The sequence below is a fragment of the Mesoplodon bidens genome, assembly GCF_964165515.1.
Source record: "Mesoplodon bidens genome assembly, chromosome: 4".
In the NCBI taxonomy this organism is placed as follows: Eukaryota; Metazoa; Chordata; class Mammalia; order Artiodactyla; family Ziphiidae; genus Mesoplodon; species Mesoplodon bidens.
In genome coordinates, this window is record NC_138160.1 from 116,756,784 (window position 1) to 116,779,973 (window position 23,190).

Here is a 23,190-nt window from a genome sequence, read left to right on the forward strand (position 1 = left end):
CTTAAAAGTATTTTTGAATAACAACAACAACAAAAATGTTTTTCACATCCCACTCTGCAGTGAACTTGATTTTCCTTGAGGGTAGGAATAGGGTCTCTTGTTTACCTCTGTAGCCTCAGGGTCTAATACAGACCTGGCACATAGTAGGTACTCAGTACCTTTTTGTTAAATGACAAGGAATGAATGGATAGAATGACGAGGCCAACACATGGTACTGACAAAAAACATAAGCTTTGGGGCTCGACAGTCCTGGGTTTGAATCACGGCTGCCACTTACTAGATACACAAGCAAATGACTGACTCCTCTCTCTGCCTCAGTTCTCTCATTTTTAGAATGAAGACAAAAATAAGTACCAACTTGGCAAAATGGATGAAGGAACTCAAGGATGCAGGTTCTGAGCACACTGCCTGGCATATGCTAGGTTTCAGGGGTGAGTCCTATCTTTGCTTCAGGGAGAACACTCCAGCCTGGGGGAAGAGGAAAGCACGTTACAATACCTCGAACCTCATTCTTATGGAGACAAAGCTTGACCATGTTTAGGTGACCACAGAGACTAGGTCCGTTGCTGCAGTGCCAGGTTGGCAGGGGCAGAGGGGGCAGGGGCTCTGCTCCGTGCTGTCAGGCTACTCCCCGGGTGCTGATTCTCTGCTGGACCACAATGCCAAGGATGGGAGCTCCCCACACACGTTCTGTGGAAACCACGGACGGGACTGAGGGACATTAAAGCTGTCCCAAGAGGGGCAGCCAAAGGGACAAGCATTGCTCAGACTTCAAGAACTAAGAGATGGTTGGGACTTCCCTGGTGACGCAGTGGTTAAGAATCCGCCTGCCAATGCAGGGGACGTGGGTTCGAGCCCTGGTCCGGGAAGATCCCACATGCTGTGGAGCAGCTAAGCCCGTGCACCACAACTACTGCACTGCATGCTAGAACCCACGAGGTATTCTAGGTAACCCAACTACCAAGCCCGCATGCCACAACTACTGAAGCCAGCGTGCCTAGAGCCCATGCTCCGCAACAAGAGAAGCCACCACAATGAGAAGCCCGCGCACCACAATGAAGAGTAGCTCCCACCTGACGCAACTAGAGAAAGCCCGCATGCAGCAACAAACACCCAACAGAGCTAAAAATAAATAAATAAATTTTTAAAAAATAAAATAAAATAAAGAACTAAGAGGTGGGACAGCACCCATTCTGCATGGTCCCAGGATCAAACTGGAACTAAAGAGCAAGTTATAGGGAGGTAGATTTCAGTGGGAATTGAGTTCCAGAAAGGCTGCTTTCTTTGCCTAAGGTTACGGTGCGGTGCAGATGAATAGCAGAGAAAGTCGCCAGATCTAAGTGTGTGTAACATCGCAACACCTCTCCATCGTACAGGTAGTAGAGGGAGAAGGGTGAAAATGACACTAAAATCACCTTTCTCCCACCTCCACCCCATCCAACTGCATTCTTAAAGCAAGCCTAGAGTCCAGGACTCTCCAAACCAGAAGCGTGAGCAAATCCAAAAGGAGCTTCGAGGAGGGGCGGGGAACCATGTGGCTGACAGGGTCTTGGTACTCCGGCCAGGTGTCAGGCCTGTGCCTTTGAGGTGGGATAGCCGAGCTCAAGACACTGGTCCACCAGAAACCTCCCAGCTCTAAATAATATCAAACGGTAAAAGCTCTCCCAGAGATCTCCATCTCAATGCTAAGACCCAGCTCCACTCAACAACCAGCAAGCTACAGTACTGGACACCCTATGGCAAACAACTAGCAAGATAGAAACACAACCCCACACATTAGCAGAGAGGCTGCCTAAAATCATAACAAGGTAACACACACCCCAAAACAAATAACCGGATGCGGTCGTGCCCACCAGAAAGACAAGATCCAGCCTAATCCACCAGAACACAGGCACTAGTCCCCTCCACTAGGAAGCCTACACAAACCATTGAACCAAACTTAGCAACTGGGGGCAGACAACAAAAACAACGGGAACTACAAACCTGCAGCCTGTGAAAAGGAAACCCCAAACACAGTAAGTTAAGCAAAATGAGAAGACAGAGGAACACACAGCAGATGAAGGAGCAAGGCAAAAACTCACCAGAACAAACAAATGCAGAGGAAACAGGCAGTCTACCTGAAAAAGAATTCAGAGTAATGATAGTAAAGATGATCCAAAATCTTGGAAACAGAATGGAGAAAATACAAGAAACGTTTAACAAGGACCTCAAAGAACTAAAGAGCAAACAAACAATGATGAACAACACAATAAATGACATTAAATATTCTCTAGAAGGAAACAATAGCAGAATAACTGAGGCAGAAGAAGGGATAACTGACCTGGAAGACATTAATAGTGGAAAAAACTACTGCAGAGCAGAATAAAGAAAAAAGAATGAAAAGAATTGAGGACAGTCTTAGAGACCTCTGGGACAACATTAAATGCACCAACATTCAAATTGATAAGGGTCCCAGAAGAACAAGAGAAAAAGAAAGGGACTACAAAAATATTTGAAGAGGTTATAGTTGAAAACTTCCCTAATATGGGAAAGGAAATAGTCAATCAAGTCCAGGAAGCACAGAGAGTCCCAAAGAGGATAAATCCAAGGAGAAACACGCCAAGACACATATTAATCAAACTATTAAAAATTAAATACAAGGAAAAAATATTAAAAGCAGCAAGGGAAAAGCAACAAATAATATACAAGCAAATCCCCATAAGGTTAACAACTGATCTTTCAGCAGAAGCTCTGCGAGCCAGAAGGGAGTGGCAGGACATATTTAAAGTGATGAAGGAGAAAAACCTGCAACCAAGATTACTCTACCCACCAAGGATCTCATTCAGTTTCGATGGAGAAATGAAAACCTTTATGGACAAGCAAAAGCTAAGAGAATTCAGCACCACCAAACCAGCTTAACAACAAATGCTAAAGGAACTTCTCTAGGCAGGAAACACAAGAGAAGGAAAAGACCTAGAATAACAAACCCAAAACAATTAAGAAAATGGGAATAGGAACATACATATTGATAATTACCTTAAATATAACTGGATTAAATGCTCCAACCAAAAGACACAGACTGCCTAAATGGATACAAAAACAAGACCCATATATATGCTGTGTACAAGAGACCCACTTCAGACCTAGGGACACATAAGGACTGAAAGTGAGGGGAGGGAAAAAGATTTTCCATGAAAATGAACATCAAAAGAAAGCTGGAGTAGCAATTCTCATATCAGACAAAATTGACTTTAAAATAAAGGTTATTATAAGAGACAAAGAAGGACACTACATAATGATCAAGGGTTCAATCCATGAAGAAGATATAACAATTGTAAATATTTAAGCACCCAATATAGGAGCATCTCAATACATAAGGCAAATACTAACAGCCATAAAAGGGGAAATCGACAGTAACACAATCATAGTAGGGGACTCTAACACCCCACTTCCACCAATGGACAGATTATCCAAAATGAAACTATATAATTAAACACAAGCTTTAATTGATACATTAAAGAAGATGGACTTAATTGATATTTATAGGACATTCCATCCAAAAACAACAGAATACACTTTCTTATCAAGTGCTCATGGAACATTCTCCAGGATAGATCATATCTTGGGTCACAAATCAAGCCTTGGCAAATATAAGAAAATTGAAAACGTATAAAGTATCTTTTCCGACCACAACGCTATGAGACTGAATATCAATTACAGGAAAAAAAATCTGTGGAAAATACAAACACATGGAGGCTAAACAATACACTACTAAATATCCAGGAGAGCACTGAAGAAACCAAAGTGGAAATAAAAAAATACCTAGAAACAAATGACAATGAAAACACGACAACCCAAAACCTATGGGAAACAGCAAAAGCAGTTCTAAGAGGGAAGTTTATACCAATACAATCCTACCTCAAAAAACAAGCAACATCTCAAATAAACAACCTAACCTTACACCTAAAGCAATTAGAGAAAGAAGAACAAAAAACCCCAAAGTTAGCAGAAGGAAAGAAATCATAAAGATCAGATCAGAAATAAATGAAAAAGAAATGAAGGAAACAACAGCAAAGATCAATAAAACTAAAAGCTGGTTCTTTGAGAAGATAAACAAAATTGATAAACCATTAGCCAGACTCATCAAGAAAAAAAGGGAGAAGACTTAAATCAACAGAATTAGAAATGAAAAAGAAGTAACAACTGACACTGCAGAAATACAAAGGATCATGAGAGATTCCTACAAGCAACTATATGCCAATAAAATGGACAACCTGGAAGAAATGGACACATTCTTAGAAAAGCACAACCTTCTGAGACTGAACCAGGAAGAAATAGAAAATATGAACAGACCAATCACAAGCACGAAATTGAGAGTGTAATTAAAAATCTTCCAATACACAAAAGCCCAGGAACAAATGGCTTCACAGGTGAACTGTATCAAACATTTAGAGAAGAGCTAATACCTACCCTTCTCAAACTCTTCCAAAAAATTGCAGAGGGAGGAACACTCCCAAACTCATTCTACGACGCCACCATCACCCTGATACCAAAACCAGACAAAGATGTCACAAAGAAAGAAAACTACAGGTCAATATCACTGACGAACACAGAGGCAAAAATCCTCAACAAAACACTAGCAAACAGAATCCAACAGCACATTAAAAGGATCACACACCATGCTCAAGTGGGGTTTATCCGAGGAATTCAAGGATCCTTAAATATATGCAAAACAACCAATGTGATACACCATATTAACAAATTGAAGGAGAAAGACCACATGATCATCTCAACAGATGCAGAAAAAGCTTTCGACAAAATTCAACACCCATTTATGATAAAAACCCTCCAGAAAGTAGGCAGAGAGGGAGTTTACCTCAACATATAAAGGCCATATATGGCAAACCCACAGCCAACATCATTCTCAATGGTGAAAAACTGAAACCATTTCCACTAAGATCAGGAACAAGACAAGGTTGCCCACTCTCACCACTATTATTCAACATAGTTTTGGAAGTTTTAGCCATAGCAATCAGAGAAGAAAAAGAAATAAAAGGAACCCAAATTGGAAAAGAAGAAGTAAAGCTGTCACTGTTTGCAGATGACATGATACTATACTTAGGGAATCCTAAAGATGCTACCAGAAAACTACTAGAGCTAATCAATGAATTGGGTAAAGTAGCAGGATACAAGATTAATGCACAGAAATCTCTTGCATTCCTATACACTAATGATGAAAAATCTGAAAGAGAAATTAAGGAAACACTCCCATTTACCACTGCAACAAAAAGAATAAAATACCTAGGAATAAACCTACCTAAGGAGACAAAAGACCTATATGCAGAAAACTATAAGACACTGATGAAAGAAATTAAAGATGATACAAATAGATGGAGAGATATACCATGTTCTTGGATTGGAAGAATCAGCATTGTGAAAATGACTATACTACCCAAAGCAATCAGCAGATTCAATGCAATCCCTATCAAACTACCAATGGCATTTTTCACAGAACTAGAACAAAAAAATTGCACAATTTGTATGGGAACACAAAAGACCTCGAATAGCCAAAGCAATCTTGATAAAGAAAAACAGAACTGGAGGAATCAGGCTCCCTGACTTCAGACTATACTACAAAGCTACAGTAATCAAAATGGTATGGTACTGGCACAAAAAGAGAACTACAGATTAATGGACCAGGATAGAAAGCCCAGAGATAAACCCATGCATGTATGGTCACCTTATTTTTGATAAAGGAGGCAAGAAGATACAATGAAGAAAACCAGCCTCTTCAATAAGTGGTGCTGGGAGAACTGGACAGCTACATGTAAAAGAATGAAATTAGAACACTCCCTAACACCACACACAAAAACAAACTCAAAATGGATAAGGCCAGACACCATAGAACTCTTAGAGGAAAACATAGGCAGACATTCTATGACATAAATCACAGCAATATCCTTTTTGACCCACCTCTTCAGAGTAATGGAAATAAAAACAAAAATAAACAAATGGGACCTAATGAAACATAAAAGCTTTCGCACAGCAAAGGAAACCATAAACAAGACGAAAAGATAACCCTCAGAATGGGAGAAAATATTTGCCAATGAAGCAATGGACAGAGTATTAATCACCAAAATTTACAATGAGCTCATGCAGCTCAATAACAAAAAAACAAACAACCCAATCCAAAAATGGGCAGAAGACCTAAATAGACATTTCTCCAAAGAAGATATACAGATTGCCTGAAAACACATGAAAGGATGCTCATCACTAATCATTAGAGAAATGCAAATCAAAACTACAATGAGGTATCACCTCACACCAGTCAGAATGGCCATCATCAAAAAATCTACAAACAGGGCTTCCCTGGTGGCGCAGTGGTTGAGAGTCCACCTGCCGATGCAGGGGACACAGGTTCATGCCCCGGTCCGGGAAGATCCCACATGCCGTGGAGCGGCTGGGCCCGTGAGCCATGGCTGCTGAGCCTGCGCGTCCGGAGCCTGTGCTCTGCAACGGGAGAAGCCACAACAGTGAGAGGCCCACGTAAAAAAAAAAAACTATATATATCTATATATATATATAGATATAGATATATATAGATAGATAGATAGATAGATAGATAGATAGATAGATATAGATAGATAGATAGATAGATAGATAGATACAAACAATGAATGCTGGAGAGGGTGTGGAGAAAAGGGAACCCTCTTGCACTGTTGGTGGGAATGTAAATTGATACCACCACTATGGAGAACAGTATGGAGGTTCCTTAAAAAACTAAAAATAGAAATACCATGTGACCCAGCAATCCCACTACTGGGCATAACCCTGAGAAAACCATAATTCAAAAAGAGTCATGTACCACAGTGTTCATTGCAGCTCTATTTACAATAGCCAGGACATGGAAGCAACCTAAATGTCCATCGACTGATGAATGCATAAAGAAGATGTGGCACATATATACAATGGAATATTACTCAGCCATAAGAAGAAACGAAATTGAGTTATTTGTAGTGAGGTGGATGGACCTAGAGTCTGTCATACAGAGTGAAGTAAGCCAGAAAGAGAAAAACAAGTACCATATGCTAACACATATATATGGAATCAAAAAAAAAAATGGTTCTGAAGAACCTAAGGGCAGGACAGGAATAAAGACACAGAGGTAGAGAATGGACTTGAGGAGACGGGGAGGGGGAAGGGTAAGCTGGGACGAAGTGAGAGAGTGGCATGGACATATATACACTACCAAACGTAAAACAGATAGCTAGTGGGAAGCAGGCCCATAGCACAGGGAGATCAGCTCGGGGCTTTGTGACCACCTAGAGGGGTGGGATACGGAGGGTGGGAGGGAGATGAAAGAGAGAGGGGATATTGGGATATATGTATATGTATAACTGATTCCCTTTGTTATAAAGCAGAAACCAACACACCATTGTAAAGCAATTATACTCCAATAAATATGTTTTAAAAAGAAAGAAAAAAGCAAGCCTATTGGGGTGGGTGCATGTGTGTGTGTTCTGGCTTTAAGTATTTCTGCAGGACTGAAGGCAGATGTAGCCTGAATTCCAAGGCTCCTTCTGTCATCTGTAAAAGCCTAAGCCCACTGAATGCTGGGAATGGGTGGGGAGTAAGGGACAAAGGCTTTAACAACCCTGAAGAGGAGGGGAGAGACTTCCCCTGGGCTGGAGAAATAGAAAGACACACTCTGGGAAGGAATGGTGGACTAGCCGTCCTGAAGCAGCAGGACCCCACAGCAGTACTCTCGGCCTCTGGCAAAGACACCCACGCCCCGTGGAGCATGGAAGCAGACAACCCCCAGCCCCGCCAACCTCAAGGGACCTCCAAGGATTATCATAGGGAGGGTGTCAGTGGCAACCAGAAGACTAAAGGTACAGCCCCTGTTTTCTTAGCTAGAAGCTTCCTGGATCCTGAGGTCACCCCAGGAGGAGGAAGGGCCGCCATAATCACCAGGAAGGGATTTTCTGTTCATCTGCTCAGACGAGGACTCAGAGTCAAATAAAGTTGATTCAAAGGAAATTAAGATATTAACTCTCTTTGCAAATATGTGATTGAGAACTGAGATTCATACCACAGCAAGAGTTCTTACACCACGTACCATAGAAGACACAGATACAGACACCTGCTCCCCCTCTCTCCCTTGTCCCCCAGTCAGAGATCAGTTACCCCAGATCTGCTGGCTGGAGAGTACCTCACAGCCTGCGGCTTACCTGGGGAGCAGGTGCTTGCGGCTGACACACAGGGCAGTCTGGTAGTCCTGGGTCACACACACCTTGTGAGGGCTGCATTTCACCTTTAGGCAGGGGTCTTTGGATGGGTCCAGAGCTGAGGCAAAAAGAACATGAAAAGAGGAGTTAGGACCTCCAGGGAAATTTAGTTTCTATTTCTGCTCAAATAAACAAGAGGGAAATAAACAGACCATGTGTTTGCACCCTGCACTGTTTACTTAGGCTGGCTAGGGGACTGGAATGAAAACCCACAGCAGGTGGGGTGGGGGATTCTGTGTCTATTCCACGTCGTTTTCTTCAACATCAGGAGAGTGATTCTTTTGTGCTTTGGGGAGTTTCAGTATCTTCATATTGGCCAGGAATTACTTCTAAAAATCCTTTAGAATCTTGTGTGTTCAGAGGACCAGAAGCTACATTTCCCTCTTTGGTTATTTGTCTGCTATTGCTTTTTATGACTTTGTGCCCAATTTTACTTATTTCCTATAATAGAAGGTCCCAGAGGACAGAGTTTTTTGGCTTCAGTTCCATCAACACGGACTGTGAGCACAAAGAAGCCTATTTTAAGTTTTGTGAAGAACTTCAGGATGTACAAGACCGTTTTGAGCCACAGAAACTTATGATATAAATGGGTGGGGTGAAAAGCTGACACATAAATATTTATTGTGCAAGGGAGAATTAGATAAGGGCCATGACAGGCATATAAAATAACAGAGGTTGAGAGAAAAAGAGAGATCAATTTCTGGGGCAAGAATTAATGAGGCATTAATATGTGAATTGGATCTTAAGGGATGGGCAGGATTTTAGAAAGCAAAGGTAGAAAAGGCAATCTAGGCAGGGCGGCCAGCACACTCCAAGGTAGAGAGGCATGGCTGGGCAATCCTAAGATATTCAGTCTGACTAGAAAGTGGGCTTTGTGGGTGGGAATAATGAGGGCGGGGGTTGATTCGACCAAGTCACTGGAGAAGGGTCTCCAAAGCCAGCAGATCATACCCTGCAGCATTTCCTAGAACAGGCAGGGCAGCGGGCCCCTGGCTAAGCAACACTCCACAGGCTGAGGTGTACATGCTCCTCAGCGTAGACAAGAGGCCACAGGAAATCCTCTGCAAAACAAAAGCAACGGTGCCATCTCCCAGCTCTGCGTTCTAAAGCCTATCAGGTGGTCAAGCTGTCATAACCGCTCTCCACAGCCAGGTGAGGTCATGCTCCCCACACAAACATTCAGTTAAACAAATCGGCATCCCAAGCAGGGACAGGAAAACTGCTACATGAAATGGGAGGACTCCCATCAAACCCTGGGCCCCTCAGCGATCATGATCCCCCTGCACTTAGAGGAAGTCAGGATTCCTGTCAAACCGCCCAGGCCCAGAATCGCAATGCCGTTTTCTTCCCACGGCTGTTGGGAATTCCTCAAGGGACCTGAACACACTACACCCAAAGGTATTTCTTTCTGGGGCTTGAACCGCTCAGGGCGGCTCCCTCCGCTGAAGCAGCTTCAGCCTCTGCAAACAGAAACCAGGGTGTATTCTCAGGCCGGTCAGGTGAGCAATGAGACCCAGGTCATTGTCCCAGGGGAGTCACCTGGCAGAGCCTACTCCCCAGCGGATGTGCCCGGCTGCCTGGTGCTTAGCAGCAGGAGACGGGCTGCAAGAGAGAGAGGCTAAAGCCCCAGGGACAGGGCGCTCACTCCGAGCTCCTAAGCTAAGGGCTTCGCCTCTGGGAAGTGAGTGGCTGGGGGCCTGTGTCTGCCCTCAGAGCCCTCCGAGGCTGGGCCTTCTAGAAACTTGCAGCAGAAACTTCCTGGTCCCAGGTGGAGCTTTCTTGCCTCCTGAGACGTCCTCACGAGAAGCCAGGAGGCTGGTGCGTCTCAGGCCAGTGGCCTTCTCCTTGTGCTTTGCCCTCCACCTTCACCCCAGGGCAGCAGTCCAGCCAGCTGTGACTTGCTTTCCAGGACTCAAGCAGCACCGAGCTAACAATGAATGACAATCAGATGGCTGCTGAGGATGACCATGCTGGCCCTTCACTGCCCCTTCTCACACTTCTGGCCACCACAGGATGAAGACAGACACTTAGGGATCTGAAGAAACTTGGGGACCAGGCCCCTGGCAGCCCAAGCCACAGGTACCAAGTGAGGCATTTCCTGACAGGTGTCAAGCACCATAGAATGCTTGGGATTTTCACTGGAGTGGATCTCAGAGATGGCAAACACCAGGCTGGCCTAGGGTCTCAAAATCTGCAGGACACACATGACAAGATTTATTGCCGAATTTGAGCTTCTTTTTGCTTTTGCAGCCAACTTCACAGACATGCAATGTCCATACTGGGATCCAGATGGCCTCAAGGGGCAGCGCAATCTCAAGGAGAGTAAGTCAGCTAAGCACAGCAGGGAGGAGCACAGACTCTAGGCCCAGTGATCAAGGTGAAGTCTGCCTTCACTGCTTCCTGACCTTCTATACCTCAATTTTCTCTTCTGTGAAATGGGATAATAGCAGTCCCTACTATCACTTTTGGTTATCAAGAGGATGAAATGAATTCATCATTGTAAGTGCTGAGAACAGACCTGAAACATGTGAAGCACCTCATAGGTGTTTGTTATTTGTTGTGTGCCTGGATTTTGTTCCCAGAGTGAATGGTAAGCCTCCAAAATAACCAGAACAATAGCTTACACAGATCCAGTGCTTTTGACATGCAGGCAGTGAACGAAGCCCTCTAACTGGATTACCGCACTTAATTCTCACAAACACCCAAGGCGGCGGCTGCCATTCCTGTGCCCGTTGTACAAAGAAGATGAGAGGGGCGGATGGTATGTGACACCTGGTCGGTTGAGTCGAGAACCCAAACTCCTCACCACAATACACCAGCGGCATGAAAATCACCTAGAGTCTCCTTTAAAAGGTGGATGTGGGGCCCCACCTTACACCAAGTATTGAGCCCAGATGTGCCATGTTCCTGAGAGGCCTTCAGGGCAGGCTGAGACTTAAGGAGTAAAAGTAAAGGGAAGCCAGGGGGTCTGGCTGGCTGGGCCACACAGGATGCCCCAATGCGCCATACATGGCCCCAGTGCTCCCCGGAAGGTGGGATGCCAACCCTGGGCAATTGTGCCCTCTGCCCACCCCCTCTGGATGCAGCAACCCCCCAAAGGAGTCACCTGACCAGTGGCTGTCAATTTTTTTTCTGCAACCTTGCTACATCTGTCACCCTACCATTAGGCTAATACTATAGATCTCCCTCCTCCAATTCTTAAGGCTAACGTTTCTTAAAAAAACAAACAAAAAAAAACTCCAACCAGAAATACTAATAAATAAAAATCATCAGCTATTTAACTTCATACACATACTTACTTAACAATTTGCATATAGAAATCAAGTCTGCTAAAAGTTAATTACCAGGGTCTGAATACTTCAAACATGTATGGGAATTATTTAGAGTAAATGAACTTCACAGCACAACAAAACAGTAACAAATCAAGCTGTCAGCGTTTATTTAATCACCAGGACGCATCTTGTTTTTGAAAAACAGCAGTACTGGAATTGAAAGGGGATGAGGATGGTAAAGGAGCGTGCCACTTCCATGTAAATGCTGCCTGTCCAATACACTTCTCCCAGCAGGCCCGAGGCTCGCCGTGACTGAAAGGCACCCACACCTGTACTGGGCAGGGCTGTGCGGCTCCACTTTCTAGAGGAAATGATAGGCGATCAGAATAATAAGTGGCATTTGAGAGGCCCTTTAATAAGGTGCAGGGAAATTGTGCAGGTGAGGAGGTAGGGAGAGAGGGCTAAGAGTTCATGATAACCCTTACCAGGGGTAGAAGCTTCCTTGTCAAGGTGCTAATGATTTCTGGAAACTGCGCTCCAAGTTCCTCTCTTCCCCAGCGCATGCCTGATGATAGGAGGCATCACTCCCCACAAGATGCCGAAGCCCTGCGTCCCCTCTAACTCTTCTACCATAATACCTGCAGGACTCATGTGGACTCAAACAAGAGACTAGGGCTTCCCTGGTGGCGCAGTGGCTGAGAGTCCGCCTGCCGATGCAGGGGACACGGGTTTGTGCCCCGGTCCGGGAAGATCCCACATGCCGTGGAGTGGCTGGGCCCGTGAGCCATGGCCACTGAGCCTGCACGTCCGGAGCCTGTGCTCCGCAACGGGAGAGGCCACAACAGTGAGAGGCCTGCGTACCGCAAAAAACAAAACAAAACAAAAAAAGAACAAGAGACTATGCCTAACGCAGAGCAGATACCCACGGGAGGTTAATTTCATCTTTCCTGCCCACATACAAAAACCAATCAAGTGTCAACTGACATAGGATACATGTCCAATTAATTTTTTCAATAATTCTTACAAAAACTTTTTTCAAAGGGAAAAAAAAAACAAGAATGAGTTAAACAGAAATTTGTCAAGCTGAAAAACATCAAATTCAAAAGCCAGTTAATTACAGGCTTCATGTAAGCTTTTTTTGAAAGTAATTTTATTTTTTAAGCTCACTGCTTGGTCTCAATTAAGGTAGTGATATTTTAATTATCGTAATTGTTTCTGAACTTGTTTTTCAGTATGAGTTAATTTTTAATTAGATACGTCGATTTGAAAATTCTGAATCAAGACCTTTTGCTGTCTTTGGGCACATCCTACAAGCTCACTGTCAAACAGTCATAATACCTGGAACAGCAGAGCAGGGTACCACCTCAGAGATGCTAAGATGAGAGAATGTTCCATTTTGTGGGCTCACCAAAGGGTCCCTGAGAGTCACCTGGGGGTGTGACATATGCTTGGGTTTATTCCATTAATATTTGCAGAGCATCAGTTCTGTGCAGGCCCATTTTTTCAGGCTGGAGGCTGGCACTTCTAGAGTGAACGAGATGTCATTCCTGCCCTCCAGAAGCTCACAGCTCAACAGAGGAGAGACGCAATGTGAGGGTAAGTTCTGTATGTTATGGGAGATGGGGGAGGTACCTCATCCAGCCTTTCAGTGGGTTAGGTGAGACTTCCTGGACAGACTGCTATCTATGGAAAAGTGGGTTTAACCCAGGTAATAGGATGAGGAAGAACATTCTATGTAAAAAGAAGCTCCCATTCCAGATGTAAGAGAAATTGTGACAAGTCTGGGGAATGGCAACATTTCATCAGGCTGGCAGCAGGCTGGAGCAGGGGTGGTATGAGACACGACTGCAGAGAGTAGCAGCATCATCGTGGGGGGCCTTGAAACCACACTGAGGACTCCGGGGAGGGGGGCATGGCCACCAAGTTCCACAGTGCTGACAAATATGGCACACCCTCCCATGCTGAAGGTGGTGGAGAGGGGGTAGGAAGAGAGAACCTTTTATACACAGTTTACATGGAAACTGGTCCTTTGATAAGAACAGACAAACTCTACACCACTCGTACACTCCAAATGAGAGGGGGTGTTGAGTGGAGGGCCCAGTGGTCAACTCTTAGTGCCCCCTTTCCTCCTTTGAGGAACCTCTGTGACCCCTTTCCCTGGGGATATTAAGCTACCTGGTGAGACCAAGAAGCAAAGATTTAATCCAAAAACACCATGTGAACTTGTGGTCCACTCCTGTGACTTGTGGAAACTTCCTCTGACAAAAGGTCCCTCAATTTTCAAAGAGTTGACAAATTAATGACGGTTTGTTGTCTCCTTCTTCCTTTTAAGGTTGCTCTCTGCCCGAATCGTGCTCATGTGAAGTTCATCTGAAGAGCAAAAACGCTCCCAGTGATTCATTAGGAGTGACTTAATGGAAGGCGGACAAAGAAATTACTACAAACTGCTAAAACCTTGTCAAGCTAAGACCCCAAACATTTATTACAGCTTGTCTGTCCCCATGGTAACCCGTGCATGTATCTTGCCCCCCCCCACCCCCTCCAGAGGGGCTTGTTTACTAGCTGACTACAGAGCCTCACAGAATACAAAACAGAAGATTCCACCCAAAGGATTTTGCTGGAACCATAGAAGAATGGCAGCTTGGAAAGCTTCCATCACTGATCTCAGCTTTCAAATCAAGGGGTTGGCCACGTTCTCTGAGGCCAAACAAAGGGGCCTATTGGCCATGCATCTAAATAGGACAGACAGGTGAGTGATATAGAAGGCTGAATGTGTGTGTCCAAGGACTGGGAGATGGGAGTGGGTGGGCACATAGCACAGACAAGGACAAAGGGAAGAGGATAAAAAGATGCATCTGACCAAAAATACCCTCCTGGGAAGACACCTTTTCTTCCCCCTTCAAACCAAGGGTCTGAAGACTCATTTCTTTCTGTTAAAACTAAAAGCATCCTCTCTCTCTCTCTCTCTCTCTCTCTCTCGTGTGTGTGTGTGTGTGTGTGTGTGTGTGTGTGTGTGTGTGTGTTTTGCAGGGGGTGGTATAAACTATGAAGAGCCCTTTTGGAGGGCAATTTTTCAACCATGTCCTTAAATGATAATAACTGTTAAACATAGGTAGACAGGTATTTATTATATCGTTCCCTCAACTTTTTTATATATATGAAAATTTTAATAATAAATGGAAAGAACGGAAAAAAGAAACATCCTACGACCTAGCAGGTGAATGTGTTAAGCAAAAACATGTATCTTAATGATCTACAATAAGGGGAAATTATAAACAACTTGAGGGTTCATCTATATCCATCTGCTCAGACTGCCACAAAATACCAGAGATTGGGTGGCTTGAATAACAGAAACCTATCTTCTCACAGTTCTGGAGGCTGGAAGGCTGAGATCAGGGTGCCAGTATGGTCAGTTTCCGGTGAGTGCTCTCTTCTTGGCTTACAGACGACCACCTTCTGTGTCTTCACATGGGTTTCTCTAGGTATACTCAAAGAGTGACTAAGCTCTCTGACGCCTCTTCTTATAAGGTTACCTATCCTATTGTATCAGGGTCCCACCCTTAAGACCTCACTTAACCTTAATTACTTCCTTAAAGGCTCCATCTCCAGAAACAGCCATAGTGAGGATTATGGCTTCAACAGAAGCATTCATTCCATCACACCATCTACAGGGAAATGGTTACCTTAATTACAAGACATCCATTTATGAGATATTGTCCAGCTACTATTAAGGAAGAAGTAGGTTTATAGGTATTAACATAGGTAGATGTTTATGGTGCATTAAGTGAAAAAGGAAGGTAACGATGAGAAAATTGATTTGAAAAAGATAAGTAACTTTCTGACAATACACGGCTAATAAATGGCAAAGCCAGTACTCAAAACCAGGTCTGTCTACATCCAAAGGAGATGTCCTTTCCCTTTCCTATCGTGCTTCCCTTGAAAAGAAGTACCAGCCCCAACCTCCACCCATTCACACAGAGGATATCCTCCTGAATGTCCTCTATCTCCTGGGGCCATCCCTGCAACAAGCTGTGAATCAATTCAGATGCCCTATGGCTGTGGGCCACCACCACTGCAGCCTGTCACTGAGGAGTCTAGAAACATCACCCACAAAAGGCAGAGTCTCCTGCTTCCTGGAGAATCTCTACAGCAGGGAGACAATGACAAGTCATGACCATCGCTGGAGGCAAGAGCAAGTGTCCAGCCTTGTGAGAGTATGGCACTTCCGCCTCTGAGATGTAAGAGTTAAGGATGCCCTATGCTGGGCTAGAAGTAATAGCAGTGGCAGGAAAGAGCTTTAATCCCCTGCTCATGTGCAAAACGAGACATTATGAGCAACCACCAATAAGTCTCACATGGCTAATTTACACATCCTGATCATTAGAAACGAACGTGTTCAGAGGGGTCTACTAGGGCAGCTGTGAAAATAGGCACCATAATATCACAGGCCACAAAATGTTATTAGCCTGGCCAGTCAATGCTCTTTCTCAAAGCTCTCATCCCACACCTTCTCCCGTTCCCCCAGCTGCTCTGGGATGGTGAAAGCAAGGACGCTCATTCTGCGTTTTCACCAAGAAACTGATTTCCCTTCAAAAGTGGGATGGAGGAGAGGAAGAAAAAGGAGAGGAGAGGAGAAGAATTAAGTGGAAAAAAGGGAAGAAAAGAGCATTTTATTACATAAAGCATCACCTCGTCAGGGGGCTGATGAGACAGTGACATCCACCGACCTGTAGAATAATGTACTATTATTCTAATTCACCACTGAGGTAACTGATATACAGATCAGTTTAATATGAATTTACTAATAAGAAAATTGGCACAGAGATGTTAAGTAACTTGTCTGTGGTCACACAGTTGCTAAGTCTGGATTTCAGTCTAGGTGAGTCTCACACCAGAGATGATACTTGGAGCCACTACACCACTCACAAAAGCAGCTTATGATGGGGGTAAAAGTCATGACTACAGTGCCAAGCGGCAGCATGCGGAACCCCTCTGTCCACCTCCCCCAAGAATCATGTCACCCATAGGATCCCTAAGAGAACTTCTAACTGTGAAGAAAACATTGTACCAACTGAAGTCAAAGCTAACTGCTTGGATGTGTAAATAAACTTATACGATTTTTATAATGAATACAAAAGTCAAAGTTTCTTTCCAAGGCAACGCTGATGTCCAGTGACCTTAACACACTCTCTCTCTGACATAAGAAACAACATGGAACAAGTGAACCTCATCGTTCCTTCTGTGAGTGGGTTTTGTGAAGCATCTATATGGTCCATGTCACTGGGGAAACGCAGGATGGCTGGCGGTGACATGGGACAGGACCAGGCAGCATGATCAATGGGACCTGAGAATAGTCACAACTCTCAGTAGAGGGACAAGACACCACGCACAGAGAAGTCTTAACCTTCTCATCCACCAAAATGGCCAGAATTTATTAAAATGTTGTAATAGTTGAAGCACTTGGGTTCTATTTCATTGTAATTGACAGAAATTATTCATAAGACATTTATGAACAAAGGAGACAGAATTACTTAAGACCAGTTCCATAACCTAGGAAAAATAAGAGGATACAAAAAGCACAATAAAAATCAAATATTTCCAGGAAAAAGTGTACTTAAAAGAGTGCTATAGCTCATAAAGTCTATCTTTTATACCTGCGCCTCACTTCAAAGCAATTAAAATTCCTATAAAACACATAGCTTTCCTCAGAGAACTAACTCCTTTGGTGCTAATGAGCATGATTCTGCCATTATTCTGCAGCCGTAGTAGTTGACCATGTAAGAATGTGGAAATTCAGAAAGTCCACTAATTTCCAAAAAGATAAAAATGAGTGTACCTAGAAGATTGCCCAAGGGTTTGGATCAGAGAGGAGTCATTTTGAGAGGAGAGACACAGCTGGCTACTTCCTGCTGATGTGATCTTGACGGGTCACTCACCTCTTTAGGATTCAGCTGCAGACCAACAAATCTACCTCACTGGGGTGTCATGAGGATCTGACAAGATAACGCAGAAAGGTGCTGAGCACAGGGCCTGGAATATGGTGCATGTTATCATCCTCACCACTCTTACCAGCTCTTCAGATAAAGAAAGGGGATGTACACCAAGGGCAAGTGACCCCAGGTATTTCAGAGACTCAAGATCCTGGAGCTATGATGCTGTTCAGCCTTTCCAACCCCAAATATTAGACTTATCTCCACAGGAAAAAACATTAAAATTTCTTTTTGAACATCAAGCTCAGGGCCCAGTTTACCCAGAACACTTTTGCTGATTAACCAGATCTTCACCACTGCTGAAGCCAGCGTATGACAACTAAGGCATTCATATATCTCTAGTAGGGCTGTGCTCTGCTTTGTCTCATCTCAGAGATTGTAAGGTCTAGAAATGAAGAATAAAAACCTTTCCTTCCCCTAAATTATGTTCACCAAGAGTACAACCCACATGGTCATACTCTTTTTTTTTTTTCTCTTTTTCAAGAGAAGGTCTTTGGGCTTTGAAAAGTCTCTACTGGAGAGTCAAGGATTTTGAGTGTTAAGGTATCCTAAGGGTCTACATTCAAGTGCCACTGGTAAAAGGCTAGAAAAAGAGGGAATAATTAAGGAGAGAGAATCTGGCAGACACTGTTGATCCCAGCAGCCAAGGGCTTGAGTCCAGGAAGGTTGGTAACATGTGGTATGCTGGGGATAAATGGGCAGCAAGGTTCATCCAGGCAGGTTTGGTGGACAAAGCTGGTGTTTTCCGATCCTCAGCCAGAGGATGTCCACCTGGCCTCTTTCTGCCTTGCCCTAGAGAGGCTGGCAGGAACAGGTGTTAACTGAAACCAGAACAGTAAAGTCTGCAGGGAAAGCCTGTCCCAGCTTGGAGATCAAGATGCTCAGGTGACCTCTCAGAGCCTTGCGTAGTGTGGCATCATTCTGAGGGGCAGAACCTCGGTGCAGAGCTCTAGTTAAGTAACATGGTGTTCATTCACTGGACACCCCCGACAAGTCTAAAAATCAGTGGAAGGTGGGGAAACCGGCAGTCACACACCATATGTATCTATCACAGCCTGGTCTCCTTTCCCTGTTTTCCACAATCTAATCTAGTCCTTGCTTCTCAGACTGTGGTGGGCCAAGGAGGATGCACATTCACAGTGACTCTGCCTGCAACATCTATGTTACCAGATGGTAGATAATTTTAAACATTTTTTTATTATTAAGTCAGTCACTGGTCTACTATGGAATAAGATGCAAAATTCACATAAACTTGGATCAAACAGCCTTCAAAAATATATGGGCTCACAGTGGATTCTGCCCCCTAAACCTCAGAGTAGGTATTTGCTCTCACGTGCCCTGAGGGGTGTTTTAGTAGAAAAGTTTGAGAAGTGTTTAAAGGGTTTACCGAGTTTAAAGGGTCCTAGGATGAAGCAGAGAGCTCTCCAGGGTAGTGACATCTAAGATGACAAATCAATAGCAGTGTAAGTACATACAAAGAACCTTCATAAGCAAATTGTTCATTCTTGCAAAGACCAGAAAGCCACTCCAGTTGAAGCTGGTCAATCAAAAACGTATCCCATGCCCCCTAGAACAGACTCCCTCCTCGCCCAATGCCATCTGTCCCAGGGCTCTATCACAGTCCCACTGGGGAAAGGCCCCAAGGATTTTTAGAGAACTAAACCTGCAAAATCCAAAGCTTTTTTGAGAGTTTTCAATGTGTCAAGCATTGGGTGAGGTTTATAAATGAGCTACAAAGCATTTGGGGCTCTCCAGGTATAACTATCAAAATTAAAGCTGTTATTACTTTCATCCCTCCCACTGTTTTCAGAAACTCTTGGCTGCTCCGGATTTAAAAATGGGTAATCGGAGACTATTCATTTCCAAATCCTTTCTTTCTCCAATGAGGGCAGATTCATTTCTGCTTTCTTGGGATGGTTCCCAAGGTTATTAAATTCCATTCCTTAACTGTTAACATTGATGCAATCATGGCAAAGTTAGCGCTGACCGGAGCTGAGGTTTCTTGGAGCACCTTCTAAGCTATTAGAAACCCCCTCAAGCTGAGAGAAGAATGCTTGCGTCTCCCACCGTAGGTTTTAGTGAGTGCCGTATCATTTAAATCTTGTGTATTCTTGTTCCTCTGGTTTTTGTGTCTCACACTGTTCAATCATTTCGAAATACAATTTTCCACATGCATCCAAATAAGCTGAGCAATTCACAGTTCCAACCTTGCTCACAACTGTCTCTCTTTCCTTCCTGTCTCTTCACCAATGTGCCACTCAAGGGCCAATTCCTCACCCCCCTTGCATTACTCTAAGCTAAGGCTGGTAGTGCTAATATAAAATATAAATCAGGTCTAAACTGCACATGGAAGACAGATGCAATAATAAATTATGGGCAAGTACCTATGAGGTTTCCCTAAGACAAATGTGGAATAAACACAAGGAGTAAAATCTTTCATTTTCATTCTTTAGCAATAAATACTGGGTACCCAGCAGGTAAGACAGAGTAGGGAGGCAATCATCTTTAGATACTGTAGTGGCTGCAAAGTTTTTTGGGTTTTTTTTCCCCCACTAAAGGAGGGGAATTGATGTTCTTGTTTTTGTTAAAGTTATGGATTCTAAATTTAAAAAAAATTTTTTTACGAAAGAGCTTCATGACTCTCTCTTCCACAGTCTGGCCTCAAACTTCCTTTCCGAAATTTAGTTCCCATTCCCTGCCCATTCTCTCCTCTTCCTCCATTATTGACCCTGCCCTCAGTTACAGCAGACAACTCATAAGCCCTCAAACACCTGGTGTTCTTTCATGCCTCTGGAGTCTAGACTGCAACATCCAATACAAAGAACCCTTCCATTCTTACAATTACCTTATAAGGCCAGTATTTTCTCCACCTGATGAGAAAAAAATATCAGAACTTGCCTAAGGTCATGCAACTAGTAAGTGGCAAAGATGGGATGTGACTCTTAAGTCTGTCAAAAATCTAGTAGAAGCCTCAGGAGACCACAGACAATATCTTTCTTCCTCACTCCTGCTTGCCTCTCACCTCCACACAGTCTGGAATATCATGGGGATACTAACGGTTGCTGAATGAGTACATGAATGGCCCCCAGCCCATGGACTTAATCACTCCTTTGTCTTACTCTGTGAGGCCAGGGACAAGTCTGGCTCATCATTTCTGAACCCCAAGTCCCCTGACATTATGTCTGCTCCAAGGGATATATTCAGTTAAGGCTGAATAAACTGTCTGTGCCAGGAGTATCTTTCCATACATCTTTTATTTCTAGGTCACAAAGATTCAGAGCTAGAGGTGTCCCTGGAGCATCTGCCTCTAGACAAACACGATTGTATTTAGCATAGGAAAAACTTTAGCCCATCAATTCTGCAAACATTTATGAAACTCATTTTACATGCCAAGTACTATCCTAAGCACTGGGCATTTGGGGATGGGCAAGACAAGAGAAGCCCTTGGCTCTTAAGGAACTGACATTCTCAAAGAGGAAAAGCAAGAAAGAGAAGGAAGGAAGGGAAGAAGGGAAAAAGGAAGAGAGCGAGGGAGGGTACGTTAGATAGTACTGAAAGCTAAGCAGCTCATTTGAAGAGTGAGGCAAAAGAGAGCTCCTGAGTAGCCCCGATGGATTAAGTAGCCAGGGAACTTGGATCCATCTTCATGACCACCAAGACATGGCAGGCCAGGGACTGTGCTTCAGTGCAGGGCTCTTGACTGGCTGTGGCTCATGTTGTTCAAGCTAAAGGTGAACAGACTGCCGAGAACCCAAATCTCAGGCTTCCTGGACACATCTTTGCTCATACAAGCAAATCACCAATATGTGTGATACGGATGATACGGTAAGGTCAAAGGAGCATGAACTATGGGCTTCAGAAAGATCCCACTTCACATATGAGTTCAGCTCCTTGGGTGCTGTGTGACCCTGGGCAAGTTATGCAGCCTCTCTGAGCTGTAAAGGGGATGGGTAACATCCCCCTCACATGGTGCTTAGGAGGACTGCAGGAGACAACATATCAAAAGCTTAACATTACTCTCAGCAAGTAATCAACACATGTTAGTTTCAACTCTTTCCCACAGGATTCCTCTTAAACATTCTTTACAGTGGCACCAGCCCAAACTGGACCCATTTTCCTCTCTAGATTTCTCTACTAGGTGATCTTTAAGCCAAGTGCAGCCTTGAAGGCATCTTGCCTCTATTCTCCACTTCCCAGGGGACCTCCGGAGAGCCACCTCCACTGTCATCCTGGTCTTGCTCTCTGCAGCAGCTCCCGCCTGTGATGGTCTTCCCAGCCCACACCCCTCATCCCCCCTCCCCCCTCACCACCCGCTGCATCAGAAACCTGCTCGCTCCACTCAGCATCCATCACCAACCAGGCAGCCAACGTGGGGAAGGTCACTGGAAGGTTTCCCCTCCCCCTCCTCTCAGTGAGGTCAAGCTGGAAATGCATACCTGGCACTCCGTAAATACATGGAACAGAGTGAAACGAGAAGACACATGATGAAATGAAAGAGATTCCCTTTGTCCTGAACACTGCTTCCCTAAGCAAATGTGTAACAGAGATTTTCTGGCACCAGATCCCACTGGCTGGGGCTAAATCAGCCATCAGGCCTTTTGTGATCCTGAAAAAGCTAATGAGAAGATGTGTTTCTCTGTAATCCAAACAGTATCCATTTCATGCCCAATTGTTTTTTAAAATGGGCAACAAATCTCTCTGGTGTGTTCCTTCCTCTGACAAACAAAAACTCTGTCTGTTCTCTTTGTGGGCCCTGTCCAGTCAAAGGGCCACGGGCCCTGATGCCAATTCAAAGTCGCTGTCACAAAGGCAGCCCCACTGCACCATCTCACTCCCTCCTAATGAGTCACCCTCATTGGAAGCCAAGCCCAAATCCCAGATTTTGAACTCAGACTGATGAAGCAGCCCAGTGATTTTTAACTCATTTCAAAATTGCAAGCTGACAACATTTCAGACTGAATTCACTCCTGTGTCAGGCAATGGCATTAACAAGATGGAGTATGACAATGCTTCAACAGATACAGGAGAAACTCCCAGAACCACAGAATAAGGGACCTCAGGAGTACCTTCATGGGGAAGCAGAAGTGCCTTGCGTCCTGAGAAGTGGGGACGGACGGTGGCAGGATGACCACCAAGTCTTGCTGCAGAAACGAAGCGACATGTTGGATATGGGTTACTTTTTAGTGGAAGAGCTGGCCACTCGGGCTTGCATTCCCACATGGCTGCCTTCTCCACCGTATCTTCTGTGCCCCCTTTACACTCGCTTTCACCTCGGTCCCTTCCCCTTCTCTCCTACAGGACTCGCCTGCCTGGTCCTGAAGACACTAGTGTTTGCATCACCCATGGCTTCATGAGAACATGCCTTGGGCTTCCCTGGTGGCACAATTACTGAACCTGTGCGCCTGGAGCCTGTGTTCCGCAACAACAGAGGCCACGATAGTGAGAGGCCCGCGCACCGTGATGAAGAGTGGCCCCTGCTTGCCCCAACTAGAGAAAGCCCTCGCACAGAAACGAAGCCCCAACGCAGCCAAAACTAACTAAATAAATAAGAACATGTCTTTTCTTTACAAAATGAACAACAGCACGATGAGAATTCTATACTTCCCTCTCTCAGCAAAAATTCCCAAGACAATCAGGATGAAGTGTGCCTGAAGGGTTAGT

General features: G+C 44.4%; 1 protein-coding gene across 2 annotated transcripts in view; it reads right to left on the bottom strand.

The window, feature by feature from the left end:
- The window catches only part of SPOCK1 (SPARC (osteonectin), cwcv and kazal like domains proteoglycan 1), a 549,178-nt gene that overhangs the window by 156,578 nt on the left and 369,410 nt on the right, over positions 1-23,190 (bottom strand). For both annotated transcript variants that reach the window (XM_081233050.1, XM_081233049.1), the window contains exon 4: positions 8,211-8,325. In XM_081233050.1, the coding sequence (XP_081089176.1) occupies positions 8,211-8,325 (115 nt within the window). The remainder of the gene's footprint in view (positions 1-8,210; positions 8,326-23,190) is intronic.